The sequence below is a fragment of the Phacochoerus africanus genome, chromosome 13 (assembly GCF_016906955.1).
Source record: "Phacochoerus africanus isolate WHEZ1 chromosome 13, ROS_Pafr_v1, whole genome shotgun sequence".
NCBI lineage: Eukaryota > Metazoa > Chordata > Mammalia > Artiodactyla > Suidae > Phacochoerus > Phacochoerus africanus.
This window is the reverse complement of record NC_062556.1, coordinates 69,825,128-69,839,519: the sequence shown is the minus strand read 5'-3', so window position 1 is coordinate 69,839,519 and position 14,392 is coordinate 69,825,128. Positions and strand designations below refer to the sequence as shown.

Genomic DNA, 14,392 nt, shown 5'->3' with positions numbered 1-14,392 from the left:
AGTGACACCATATGATATTTGTCTTTGTCTTACTTCACTTAATACGATCATCTCTACGTCCAACCATGTTGTTGCAAATGGCATTAGTTCCTTCTTTTTTATGGCTGAGTAATACCCCATTGTTTACCTCTGCCACATCTCCTTTATCCACTCACCTGTCTGGGGATATTTAGGTTCTTAAATTTACCCCTGGTCCTGCTACTCTGGCAATCCCTGCTCTTGCTTCTGGAATGCTTCGCTTCGGGCTATAGCAAAGTATTTTCCTAAAACTGGTAAGCTCAGCTAAAGTTAATATGAATAGACCATTTGGCAAGTAAATTCCAGTTCCGAAAGTCTACTAGTCACTGAAACACTTAGAGCGAAAAATGGGGACTGATTTTGGTATGTGCTGTGAAAAAGGAGCTTTTCTCGGTCAGCATTTTCCCCAGCTGTGTTGTTCTTTCCTGCTTGTCAATTTTCAGCGCATCTCCGAGATAGCAAACTCTTCTGCTTGTGAAACTGGGACTAGCACAGCATGTCCTACTAACAGTGTGATGGTCTTCGGGACCTCTCATGGCAGCACCTTTGTTGTGGGGAGCTCCGGCTGTTTTCCTCAATATCAGGGGGTCAACTTGCTTGTTTCTAGAAAGGGAAAAACTTGGGCAGAGGAGTCTGTCCCACAGACACAGGCCTCAGGACTGCCAAGAAGTGATCAAGGGTTGGCTCAGCGGGCCAGGCCCCACTCCCACGCATGAGAACCAGCCCAGCCATAGGAAGCAGCTGGTCCATTGTGGCAGGATGTCTGGAGTAGTAAGTTCATGACCACAACACCACTGACCCATTTATTTTCTGTCTTAGTATAAGGACCCTAAACTGTGCTCTGATATCCCTTCTGTGCTTCTTGCTGGCTTCCATTCCTGGGGAACCAGCCACGTTTTTCTCATTTTTCTTCAGAGCAGCCTTACGACTTAAGAAAGGGACAGAAATGAAATTTTTCTGCCTTCAAAGATGAGACGTACAACAATTAACCTGAGATTTCAATCGGATTCAATCTACTCTTGTGTCTACCTACCTGTGATGCCTTTCCCAGGAAAACGCAAACTAAACAAACCTTCCACACAGTTTCAAAAAATGAGTCATGTGCTTCTCAAAAAAAAAAAGGAGACCTAACCGGACAATCCTACTGGGTGAGGCAAACAGAACACCGAGCTAAGGCTAGGTTTTGAAGCACCAGCGCCACCTTTTCTCTTTTCTGGGGATGGAGAACAAGGCCAGTCAGGTGGAGGTGAGGATGGGTGATCAGGGTACCGTGGACTTAATTTGGATACCGTGGGACTCAACATGTATCATCACGAGAGTGTAGGGTGACACTGAATGACATGGAATACAACCATTGTCACACAACAGCCTCTTTAAGGATATGAAAGGGGGTGACCTAGATCCGGGTTGAAGTTAGCAGGGTAAGGGGGTTACTGTGTATGTTTGGATCCAAATGAATAAATCCCCAAACCAACAAACAGCCTATGAACTGAATCATGGATTCTGCAAAGGTAGCTAAGCTTAGGGGAGACTGGCTCTGAGTTCATCTCTGGTTATTCCCCAAACCACTGAGTGTCAGGGCGAGGCACCTTTCAGCTGCCCCATCAGTAGAGTCGGACTTTCCTTTTCGTCCATCAAGCCTGACAAAATGCTGCAACCCAACATCCATGCAGGCAGTTTTCACTACTGTACTCATTACTCCATCTGTTCAAAGGGCACGACAATGTATCTTGTTTTAAATTTTTCTATGGAGTGATTTATTGTCTTGGCGATAAATTTGTAAAGAAATAAAACGCTATTTCTTCATCGTCTCCTGAGGTGACGGCTTTATTCACAGCTCCTGGGAAGCGCCCGTTTTTTGATCTTTCTGCTGGAACCACTCAGCCGGCCCCTGGCTGCTAAGGGCTGTACCCTGGGGATCTCAGGCCCCCTGCTCATACCTGCCCCGTACTCCTCGGAGAAGGAAAAAGACTGATTTCCTTTGTGAGAACCAGGGAGAGTGGTTTTCATTTACAAATTTGAGGGGGAAAAAAATCCAGGAATTCTGGCCCGTCCATGAGACCCCATCCAGAAACACACAGCCCGGGTTTAAATAACGCAGAATGGATTTCTCTCCTCTGCCACCCCATTGAAGACCCTCTGGTCTGTTTCCTGAGCTGCTTTTCTTATGGTTCTTGGGGTGGGTGGTGGCCTCCCCGGGGACAGGAATAACTTCCGCATCCCCACCAAGCTCTGCAAGAGCACAGTTCCATGACCTCAGGTGTAGCCTCTTTCTTCCTCTATAATCCAACATGGAAGCTTCCAGAACAGGGAGAAAGAAAGGTGCCCCCAGCCAGCTGCTGCCCAGCGTCACCCTAACACCAACCTCAAAATCATGCCGCCTCGAGGCAGCTTTCACATTTCCTTCTGAGTTTAAAACTCTCCACCTGTTGAAGGATCAACATAATTTAGACAAATAGGCTTTCACCTCTTCCCTGATGCACAGATAGACACCCACCACCCAAAACAAACAATTTGAAAATGCATTAACTAGAGAGAGTTCCTTGTTCTGATTTGTTTCACTTTGAGAAAATGCCTTTGGGCCAATATTTAGTCAACCTATTTTTGTTTTTGTTTTCTTTCACATTTTCTACATTTATGATGCTAAAAACGAGTATCTCTCCTCAGAATGTAATGACTTTAATGTGAATGTTTATTTTTTGAAGGAGATTCCATTTAGGCAGCGACAGTCATTCCCTTCCATGGCTCCACGTCTTCTCCCTGCACCTGCAGTTGGACATGACTCAGCCACGACCTGCCTACAGCCACCGTTAATGATTTGATAGTGTGTCTGATAAACACATACTCACACACAATTGATGGTTTTTCAAATTACCAGACACAAACAAGCACACTGATGTTTCAACACAAATGGAGTCTTCATTCAGTAGAGTTTATATGAAAAGCTAGTATCCTTAGTCCGAGAATAATGCCATGATGGAAAACCAACTACCTAAACTTTGTGATACTGTGTTTGGACCTATGTTCAAAAAAAAAAAAAAAATTCCAATTCAGACTAAAAATTCCATTATCAGTACTTTTTTTTTTTTTTTTAAATACACAGGGCACTCCATTCTGATCTGATTGCATTTTTTCTCCTTTCCTGTTTCTTCCTTGCAGGTTAATTTCATCTCCTACCACCTTCCCTGTTTTCTGGATTATTCTCTCCCTCCTCAATTCCTTCCCTTTGTCTCTTCCTTTCAATCTCCCCTTCTTCCTTTGTGGTTCTCCCAATAAAGCTTGAACCCAAGGCCAACTGTTTCCAGAAGCTGAGGCCACCTGAGAACTGAACGGGTACACGACTTGTTTGGGACATGGAATTAGATTGAATTGAACGGGAGAACAAACAGGGCACAACGTAATTGCTGTAACCTCATTTAAGCACCGCCTGATTGCTGTAACAGCCGTAAATTGAGAGTGTGACCCCCCTCACCCGAGCAATGAAAACATGGGTCTCAGGCACAGAACTCCTGGAAACCAAGAGCATGGTTTTCTATTGAAATGATGATGTTTGCATCCATTTTCAGCCCTCCTCCTGGCTCCCCATGTGGTCACAGCACCCATCGGATTTTATCTTTGCAATTATGTCAGGAAGCCTCCTTGGACTGGCAGCACTGGCCTTGGGAAAGGGTGAAGCACCAGTCCCTGTGTGGGGGGCACCTTTCCAGGTGCATCCTGTGTCTGGAATCTCTCCATCATTCCAGGAATTCCCTTTCTTCCCTGTGTCTTCCTCCGGAGGATACTTCTATGCGAATTCTGTCCCACGGCAGGTGTTTGAGGGTAAATGCAGCTCTGGCTGGAGCTGCTCCTTGTCTGTTTTTCAAGGAGGCTGGTGAGCTGAAGGGGAGAGCTGGGGAGCTCCCCGACATCCAGTTCCGCACAGGGCAGCTTCTGAACATTTAGGGGGAGTCCCTGTACTTCTAGAAGAGTCCCTGTACTTCTTCTTAGGTGTCTTCCCAGCCACTAGAAAACGTGACAGCCTTCTGGGTGGACCCACAGCCCCTGTGAGAGTGGGATTTTACAGTCTCTTGGAGAATTTACACAGAAACATCAGCATCAAGAGATCTCAAATTCAATCTTTTTCTTTATTTTTTGGCTGCACCCAGGGCGTATGGAAGTTCCCAGGCCAGGGATCGAATCTGAGCTGTGGCTGTGACCTAGGCCACAGCTGCAGCCACTCCAGATCTTGAACCCACTGAGCCAGGCTGGGGATTGAAAGTGCACCACCTCGGAGGCAATACTGGATCCTTTTTTTTCGTCTTTTTGCCTTTTTCTAGGGCCGCTCCTGCAGCATATGGAGGTTCCCAGGCTAAGGGTTTAATCGGAGCTGTAGCCACCGGCCTATGCCAGAGCCACAGCAACGCGGGATCCGAGCCGCGTCTGCAACCTACACCACAGCTCACAGCAACACCGGATCCTTAACCCACTGAGCAAGGCCAGGGATCGAACCCGCAACCTCAGGGTTCCTAGTCGGATTCGTTAACCACTGTGCCATGATGGGAACTCCCAACGCTGGATCCTTAACCTGTGGTACCACAGGAGGAACACTTCCATCTATTAATTGCCATTCTTTCTCTACTCAGAAAAAAAAAATCTGCTTTTCTTCGTAGGTGAGGGAGGGCCACAGGACATTAAAATTCTTTTTGACTTTGTTTCTGTGGTTGTTGTTTGACTGGAGTGGCGGCTCCTATTCAGTCAACTTGAAGATGCTAAGCACTTTGAAGACTTAACCAAAATTTTTAATATTAGGTGACATGCATCTGGTTGGAAAAATTGGTGACCTGCACACCAAAGACAACTATACCATAACTGAGACCCATGTACCTCTTCCTTCCTTTTCTATGATATGAACTATTTTGTCTCCCCTTATAAGTCTTTCTTGTCCCTAACCCTCCCCTCCTGCTGCTCACACACACACATCTACACACTTTAGCCTCTGAAATTCCCAGAGCGTATTTGTTGGCAATTTAGATCCCTTCTTGTGAGCCCTTCTTTGCAGTTCTGAACTGTGCTTTTGGATGGGTGAACCCAGCAATTAGCCTTTTGCCCTTTTTTTTTTCAGGACCACAGGTGCAGCATAGACATATGGAGTTTCCTGGGCTAGGGATCAGATAGAAACCGCAGCTGCTGGCCTGCACCACAGCCACAGCAACACAGGATCCCAGCCGTGGCCTGTGACCTACACCACAGCTCAACAGATCCTTAACCCACTGAGCAGAACCAGGGATCGAACCTGCATCCTAATGGATACTAGTCGGGCTTGTTTCCGCTGAGCCATGACGGGAACTCTTCCTTTTGCCTTATTTGTTTGTTTATTCAGTGCCCAATATATCCTGCTGTTTTTCCTCTTTATATGATATTGCATTCTATTTCATTCAGCCGTGACCCTGCATACAGCGAGTGGCCAGGGATCTTTATGCATGAAACCTTCCTTCTGCATTTCATTTTCTTAGAGCCCGAATTTCACGTGGCCACTTTCAAGCTGAAAGCCCGGTCGTCGTGGCATGCGGGGTGCTTTCCCTTCAGCAGAGGGCCGTCTGGAATAGATGCTGCTGCTCCCAAACCATGTGTCAGACCAGGGAGCCCGGCCAAGCTCCCGCACAGAGTACTCACCCTTCCCCGAGCAAAGTGTGCCATCTGCTGATTCACACAGACCCTTGCTCTGCTCCTCCGTCATGTTACACTTCCGTGGGTGCTGGCAGAGTTTCCCGAACCATCCTCTCTCGCAAAGGCAGCGGCCGCAGGAACACGAGCCGTGGCCTGCGAAGCAATCACAGGGCGGGGTGAGAGGAGCAGCATCACAGTTGTTAAGAAAGAAAGACGTGAGCCACAGGCTCTCACTTCCTATCAAGCAAACACGCTTTCTCCCTGGCACAGTCAGTTTGGCACGTGATTGCTCAAGAGAACTACACAACAGAGTCCGAGCTTAACACACTCCTCTTGAAGTTGGCATGGCAGGTGGACTCCAGAGAGAAAGAAAGCTTGGAACAATTTAAGGTGGAATTTGACCATCCCTTCTGGAGACACAGTATGCCACCCGCCCCCCCCCCCCATTTGTGTTTTTATCAGGATGATGTCTTAATGCTTTTCCTCACCCATGCACACCTGACACCCAGACCAACTTGCAGAGCTAGTCCAGTTACTTGGCAGGCCCCATGTATTGATTACTCTCCTATGTTTACAAATAAAACCAAAAGACTTACTTCCGTACAAATGGCATCCGGTATTATATTACTTTATACTTCTCTGCTTGCTAATAAGAACAGATGTGAGCGTAGGTAATGACGTCTCTATTGCATAAGGAGATAAAAGCGGCACAGGACTTAGATCATATCTCACACTTTTCCCCCTCTTTTGTTTCCATCATTAGCTCCCGGTTTGGGGATGTTTGTCTTCTGGCGCATATGCTACACACTGGCACGTACATTTGTCTTGTCGTCGGCCACCAACACCTCATTAGATTGCATCATCTTCCATTTCAATTTCTCTTTTTCTAATCAACGTTTTATTCTTTTTCCTAAATGTGCATTACCTTACAGGCAGATCTCTCCACACAGAGCAAGCAAAACAGCTATGTTTTTGGCAAATTTTACTGACTATTATGAAGAGAGCATGTTGCTAGGCACCAGGGGATGCAAAATCAAACATGATGGGCATGGTGGTCCCTGCCCTACTGCCAGGGACATATAAAACTGTCATTCAGACTGATCAGCTCCTCTGGGTGTTTTGACACCATTCTTTTTTAAAAATAAATTTTATTGGACTTACAGTGTTGTGTGAGTTTCAGGTGTACAGCAAAGTGAATCAGCCATACGTAAACATTTATCTCCATCCTTTTCCCAAGTCTTTCCCCATATAGGCTATCAGAGAGTATTGAATAGATTTCCCAGAGCTGTATAGGAGATCCTTGCTACCAAATGATTTTCTATACAGTGGGGTATGCATGCTAATCCCAAACTCCCAATCCATTCCTCCCCCCACCAGTTCCCCTTGGGTAACCATAAGTTTGGTTTCAAAATCTTTGAGTCTGTTTCTGTTTCATGATAAGTTCTTTTGTATCATTTTTATTAGAATCCACATCCTAGTGATCTCATATGGTTTTTGTCTTTGACTTACTTCACTTGCTATGACAATCTCTAGGTCCGTCCATGTTGCTACAAACAGCATTATTTCATTCTTTTTAAAATTTGCCTGAAATCAGAGAACTCAACCATACAGGATCCAACCTTCACTCCAGTTTCTCTAATTTCAGTGTCCCCACATTTTCCATGTGTCATACTACCTGTATATTTCATTTTGGAAATTAAACGATAACTATCGATTTGAACAATTTAGGAGCCTTTTCTTAATTTCTATCTTTTTAAACCACTGCATCATAGGAAGATACACATTTGAATTCATGGGCATTTTCTTCTTAAAAAGTATCTCCTGTATTTGTTTTCATGACAATGGATTTTCCTTATCCTTTCAAAACTCCTCTTTGGTCTATTTATCTCCCCACATTCTGTCTGACCTGATTAATGTAGATATTCCCCTGTCTATCCTTAATCACTTTCTTTAATCTCTCTACAACCTCTCTCTTGAAAAATTCCTCAAATCACAGGACTTCAGATAACCACAGTGATCCCTGGGTTGTATCTCCAGCTCGTCACCTCTCCTAGGCTCCACTCCTCCATATTTGTGTTCTACTAGCATCCGCAACGACTACCTCTAGACCCTCATATGCTGTTTTGTTTCCAACAGCTACTCTTCGCATCACCCATTTCTTTTAACAGCACAACTCTCCTTCCAGTTAATCACATCAAATTGTTCTGAATCTCTCTTACTCCCCTCATCTAAAGAGTGACCAGATCATGTTGAAACCAACTCCAACATTTCCACTCCTTTCATCATAAGAAACCTTTGAAAACCTTCTATCATATTTTTCTCCAACATTCTTGCTCTCAACTTCCCAGAGCCCAACTCTACTCACATCACAGCCTTGAGACCTAGGACCACGTGATTCCCTAATGCTAATGGGATGAAGTTCACCTGCTCTAACCTTCCTTATGTTTTTGGTTCCTGAAATAGAGTCCCAGTTGCTTCTCCAACTTCTCTTCCTCCTCCTTGCATGTACTTCCTGACCTACTCATTGTTCCCTACATGGTTCCAATGTTTTTCTGACTTCATAACTTTGCTGGGAGAGGGGTCTACTCCTTCACGCAACACGACTAGATCCTGCTTCATTCTCAATGGTCAGGGAAAGTAACTACACCTCGGTGAAGATTTTTCTAATATCCCCAAGTGCAATCCATTTTTTCCTCCTCTTTATTTCTCACCCCTATTGGGTAACTTTTTGCCTTCCACCTTACAATATGCACTTGTCTCTCAAATAGACCCATTACCTGACTGAGAACCTTGACAGGAGGAATCACCTCCGATGCTTCACTGTAGGCTTGCGAGTGCCCAGCACTCTGCAAAAGACATTTGTAGAGTGAGGTTATTATTATTTTTACAAAATCTCCTTATTTTTTCCATAAATTCCAACTAAGAACCATAAACTGAATCCAGGACGTGTTTACAGGTCATCTGGTTAATATACTGTCATTCAAAGACAATGGACTGTTCTTAGAGGGCTTTGTTTTATTTCTATGTCCTGTAGAGTTCAATGAAATTAGCAAATCTGTGTAAGAGCTACACACTCAATGAATTGTTATTAAACTGATTATATCTTGACTTCTCCAATAAAACAAAAGTCCACTTAATGTGAAGTCTACTTTAGAAGTTGAAAAAAAAGTAAAAAAGTTAGCCCCCTTTGGAGGCAGATAATGTATGATACCAAAAAAAAAAAAAAAGAAAAAAAAAGAAAGGAAGAGGGAGAAGGAGGGAGGGAGGGAGGGAGGAAGGAAGGAAGAAAAAGAGAGAGCGTTTCTAGTACTAATCCCATCAAACCATGAACTTTTCAAAGGTTTGTGTTTCTTACTAACCATCTTTGACGTAATTGGAACAATTTAATCTCCATTGCAGAGAAAAACATTCTGTCTTTGATTTAGGATATCACTAAGAATGACTAAATGACTCCTCACCACAAATAACTGAATATAAAATTTATATGCAAGGACATAGGAGATTATTTTTCATTTATTAGCTCATTTATCACATCCTTCCACAAAGTTAAGTTGGCATCGAGCCCAGATGATGGTCAAAATACATTGGTATTTAGTATCATGTTTTGCCATTTACATGACTTTTTACTTAAAAATTTTTAAGCTTTCAATAATATCTTCTTTATAAACTCTAATAATGTAGTCATCCATTCGAGAACTATTTATTGTACACTAGGCATCATACCAGCTCTACTCTTATGGGCTTACAGTCTCCTGGGAGAAGACAAGTCACAACAAGCAAACAAACCCACTTAAGCTATGGAAGAATTAAAGAGTGTCATTATATTCGGCAGAGAACACTATTACCTGGAGGAGTCAGAGCAAGGCTCTCTGACACCCAAGCACTGAGAAGGAGCCAAGTGGCCAATGCTCTGGAAAAGAAAAGGAGAAGTCTTGGAATAAGAAAGAGCTTGGCATATTACAGATATGTTACAAAGAAAAGGCTGATGTATTTGAAGAATAATGAGTGAGAAAGAATGGAATAAATAATGAAGTTGGAGAGGTAACCAGAATGAGAACACAGCCAATTATTTTTGATAAGGTGTTCAAATTTTATCCTAAGAGGAATGGGAAATCATAGTAGGCTCCTGTGCAGGAAAGTGATGTGCCATAATTTACAGTTTGCAAATGCATTGTGGCAACTGGATGAGAGAGATTAAGGCGCATCAGGAGGTGAGTCCAGGGAAAGAGAAAGTATTTCAGGGTCCAAGCAAAAGGTGATGCAGGCTTCAAGCAGAGTGATGGTTGTGCCAATGGAGAGAAGTGGTTGATCTACTTTGATGGTGGTGCCAATGGGACTTGCTGTTGGATTGTTTGTGGCAGGTGAGAGAAAGGACCAGTTCTCTGGCTCAAGAAATACTGTGAATAATGATGTTTCTTATTAGCTATGGAAGGTACAGGAGGGAGAGGTTGAAAGCAGAAAATCAGTTCTGTTTTGAACTTTAAGTGTCTAAGACACTCTTAACACAACCAAGGAGAGGTCAAATAAGCAGTTGACACAAACCTGGTGTTTAGAGGTCAGGTTGGGGCCAGGCCTGTGTATGATGGAGTTTCCAAAAGCATTTAAAGCTTTGGAAGTGAATGAACCTACCTAGAGAGAAATAAGTCTTGGGAAACTCCAATATTTAGAGTAGGGTAGTGGGAAGAAGCTAACCGAGTAGAAACATCTAGTAAAGAAGGAGAAAAATAAGATGACTGTGTTGTCTTGTAAGGTGACAAGGAGAGTGTTCTATAAAGGATGCCTACTGAGTGCAATGTTCCCTGCAAACTGGAATTTTTTTAAAAAAAGACCATAAAGACCCTAAGAGCAGTGTCAGTCAACTTTTGCCAGACCAACCTCCTCTGTTGCCTCTTAGGCCTACATGTGGAACACCCAGGGCTGGCTGAAGTTGGGGAGAAGCATCTATATAGAGCATTCAGTGAGAACAACAGCTCTGCTTGGTATAGGATCTACAGTGGGAAAAAAAAGAATCTACAGTGATATTACCTTTGATAATACCTATATAATGGATCATTCTAGAATGAAGTTATAGAGAGAACCTGCCTAATAAACCATTTGAAATATACTACCTCTGCCTTTACCTGACTTCTCAAGTCTTCATACAGGTGAGCAATTTTCCATTGGATTTTCATTTCCATTCATCCTCTCCCAGATCTGGTACCCACTGCCCTCCCCTTCGAGAGTGATTTTTCTTCCTATTCCCTTCCCTCCCCCCACAACAAAATATTCACTAAGAATGCTCTGTGATTACAGTGTGACTCTTTCAATTTATTAAAGTTCAATAACATTTAAAATTCAGTTTCTCAGTTGCACTAGTCACATTGCAAGTGTTCAATGGCTCGACGTGGCGAACGGTTACCACGCTGAATAAGGCAGCGCTCGAACGTCCCCACTGTCTTTAACATTCTATTGAACAGGTGCTGCTGCAGATGATGGCCTACTCCCATGACTTCATCGGCTCCGAGACACCCTTCCTTAATACGCTTCGATAATGGTTCTCAATTAAGAAACTCACCCACAAATGGATCCAATTGCCTCAGATACTACAAACCGGACAGCCCAACATTTTCTCCCCTTGTTAAAATACTAGGCAAACCCTTATTTTTTTTCAAGGAGGTGACGATGTGTTCTTCTGGAGATATCTGACTGCCCAGGCTCCTTTGACCCAGAGGTACCACTAGGACTTGGCACTAATAAATGAGACGTAAGAGACAATCTCTTGGTGAGGTTTCCAGGAAAGCTGTCGTCTTCCAAAAAAAAAAATGGGACAGACTCAGTTAGCATATGTCCTTTGACCTTTCCCTTCTGTTCTGTTCTTTCCTCTTTCTTCTTTCCTGGAAGAAGGACACATCTGGAGCTTCTCTATGAAGTCATACTTGAAGGCCAGAGCAGGAGTGACGAGAGAAGGTGTGCGGGACACGGATGGCTCTCGGGGAGTCACCTCACCATCCAGCCAGCCCCGAAGTGACAACCTACAGGTTTATTTGTGTCAATTACCTGCAGCTGGACGCAGTACTAAATGGTTGGGTGGTCTGGCCATTCAGGATGGCTGTTCTCCTGCTCTCTGCACGTCTCCTGCTTGACCAGGCTCTGCTTCACTCACATGACTATGCAACCCTCTTACTAACAGAGCTTAATTAGTACCTGCCTATGTTCCTGTCCCTTGCCCTAGCCTCTGGTTTCCCTGGTAACTGATGGTCCAACTTTACATCAATCTCCCCTATAAACAATAACCTCCTTCTCCCCCAAATAGCAAAAGCTGCCACCATGTCCTATCTGCCGTCTGCTGTAAATGGTGGGATGTCACTCCCGGCCCTTTAGCAGCAGACTTGTAAGATTCTCTATCTAATAAACCACTGACGTCTCTGTCACTGTCTCCGGGCTCCTTCTTCAGTCTCAAAGCTGAGCAACCACCAGGCCTGCAGGCCTGCAGAGTGCACCCCAACACCTTCCAAACTCAGGAAAGAGGTCTGTGACATTAAGATGTCACCTGGAGATAATCACGCTGCTCCCCACGTTGTCCAGCTAAGGCTTGGCCTGAGTGGGTGGTCTGCCCCACCTGCCATGGGAAATGCAGCGGTGCCTGCGGGTCACTGCACACAGACTCTCAGGCTGCCTGATCTTCAAACTGCAGCTACAAACCAGAGAAGTCCCTGAAGAAATGGGAACTGATTGTATGATTAAGAGGTGGCTCTTCATTTTCCCTCCTTGTTTCTTTAATTGGACTCATGGGCTCATTCCAGGAGCACAGAGGAAAAAGGAAAAGCCGTCCAGTTCTTATTCTCATCCTGGGTGTATGGGCTCCAGGAGGGAAGTCTCTGGTTAAGCTTTAGTTTAAACCAATTAAACACACATGAGCCAACATGTGGATATATTTTCTTTATGAAATCTTAAAATCAAGTACCATTAAAAAATGAATATATCTCAGGGACTAATACTCTAGGCAAAAGGTGTTTTTTTAGTAGTGATATCTGATAAAAAAAAATTCCAGGAGTTCCTGTCGTGGCACAATGGTGACTAGGAACCATGAGGTTGGGGGTTCAATACCCAGCAGGTTAAGGATCCGGTGTTGCCATGAGCTGTGGTGTAGGTTGCAGATGTAGCTTGGATCTGGCATTGCTGTGGCTGTGGTGTAAGCCAGCAGCTATAGCTCTGATTAGACCCCTAGCCTGGGAACCTCCATATGCCCTAAAAAGAAAAATGCCATACATTTACAGGTCACATGAAATTTTCATTTTGGAGTTCCTGTTGTGGCTCAGCTATAACAAACCCAACTAGTATGCATGAGGATGTAGGTTCAATCCCTGGCCTCGCTCAGTGGGTTAAGGATCAGTGTTGCCATGAGCTGTGGTATTGGTCACAGATGTGGCTCAATCCAACACTGCTGTGGCTGCAGCACAGAGTGGCAGTTGCAGCTCCAATTCAACCCCTACCCTGGGAACTTCCATCTGCCCCAGGAGTGGCCCTAAAAAATAAAAGTTTAAAAAGTTTATTTATATTAATTTCTGTTTCTGCCGTGCCTGTGGCATGAAGAAGTTCCATGCACCTGCAGGTACAGTTGCTCGTTTACCCCAGCCTGCCAGAATGGGTTTAGCCATCTTCAGGGTTATTGCTGGGAAGGTAGACAGACATCATTGGCTATTCGTTCTCCCATAGCCCCTGATTAGGTAGGTGTATAGATATTTTTGGTTTACTTATCCCTTGTTTGCTAAAATGCTCAGGGAGTCCCTGCTTTGGAGTCAGGGACCCACGCTTTGGTCTCTGGTCACACGTTAGCACCCGGTCTTCTGGTCCTTCCCTCCAAGTGAAAGGCCACAGACACTGTGGCTCCATGTCTGATGATGAACTGAGAAAATTGCCCAAATTAGTGATATCAGTTTTGTTCCCTGGACCGACATAGAGGGATGATGCTGGTGAGTTTCCCACCATACCTAGTATGAGTTTCCTTCCCCACCCACTGCCACATGATGGGGGGGCTAAATGCTCTGCACCAAGCTGCCATTCCTTCCTCAAGGCACAGAACTGCTGATTCCTAGGATGCCAACTTCCTTCCAAAACAGTCTACAGTCGGGGCGTCAAGACGTCTAAAACAGATGTGTTGTTCTGCCCGGTTTCGGAGATGGACACGTCAGTCTTTTATGTCCACCGCACACGGAGGGCATTCATGGAATGCCCACGTGGACATTTCATTCTTCGGTCTCGATCTTCCCATAAAGCCAATAGGTGGGCGTTAGGACCCTTTCTGTCCCCATGAGTGGGCAAGGCAGAGAGGCCAATAATTTGAGGGGGGGGGGGAGAGTTGAATTATCTGCATGAGCATTGTACAGACTTGAAGAAAAGAGATACAAGAACACGTAGAGGCAAATGTCATGATGCTCTAATGAAAGTATTACCGCACGGAAGAAGTAGAAAATAATTTCAAAAAGTCTACCTGCCTTTGAGAGATGACTTGGAAGGAAAGACGACAGGGAGTTACTCAGAAGGAGAAACAAAGATGAGGACTAGCAGGTGAGGGACAAAGAACAACATCATGATACAAATTTCTCCATCTCTTTTTTGTTTGTTTGTTTTTGTTTGTTTTCAGTTCTGTCCACTTCTGGCCTTTTTTCCTTTTTTTTTTTTTTAATTGAAGTATAGTTGGCTTATAATGTGTTCATTTCTGCTGTATAGACTGATTCAGTTATATATA

The 14,392-nt window shown here is 44.3% G+C and overlaps 1 protein-coding gene across 1 annotated transcript in view; it reads right to left on the bottom strand.

Annotated features, from left to right (window-relative positions):
• The window catches only part of ITGBL1 (integrin subunit beta like 1), a 202,585-nt gene that overhangs the window by 4,648 nt on the left and 183,545 nt on the right, over positions 1 to 14,392 (bottom strand). Inside the window, exon 9 of the mRNA XM_047756484.1 lies at positions 5,671 to 5,817. Coding sequence (XP_047612440.1) covers positions 5,671 to 5,817 — 147 coding nt within the window. The remainder of the gene's footprint in view (positions 1 to 5,670; positions 5,818 to 14,392) is intronic.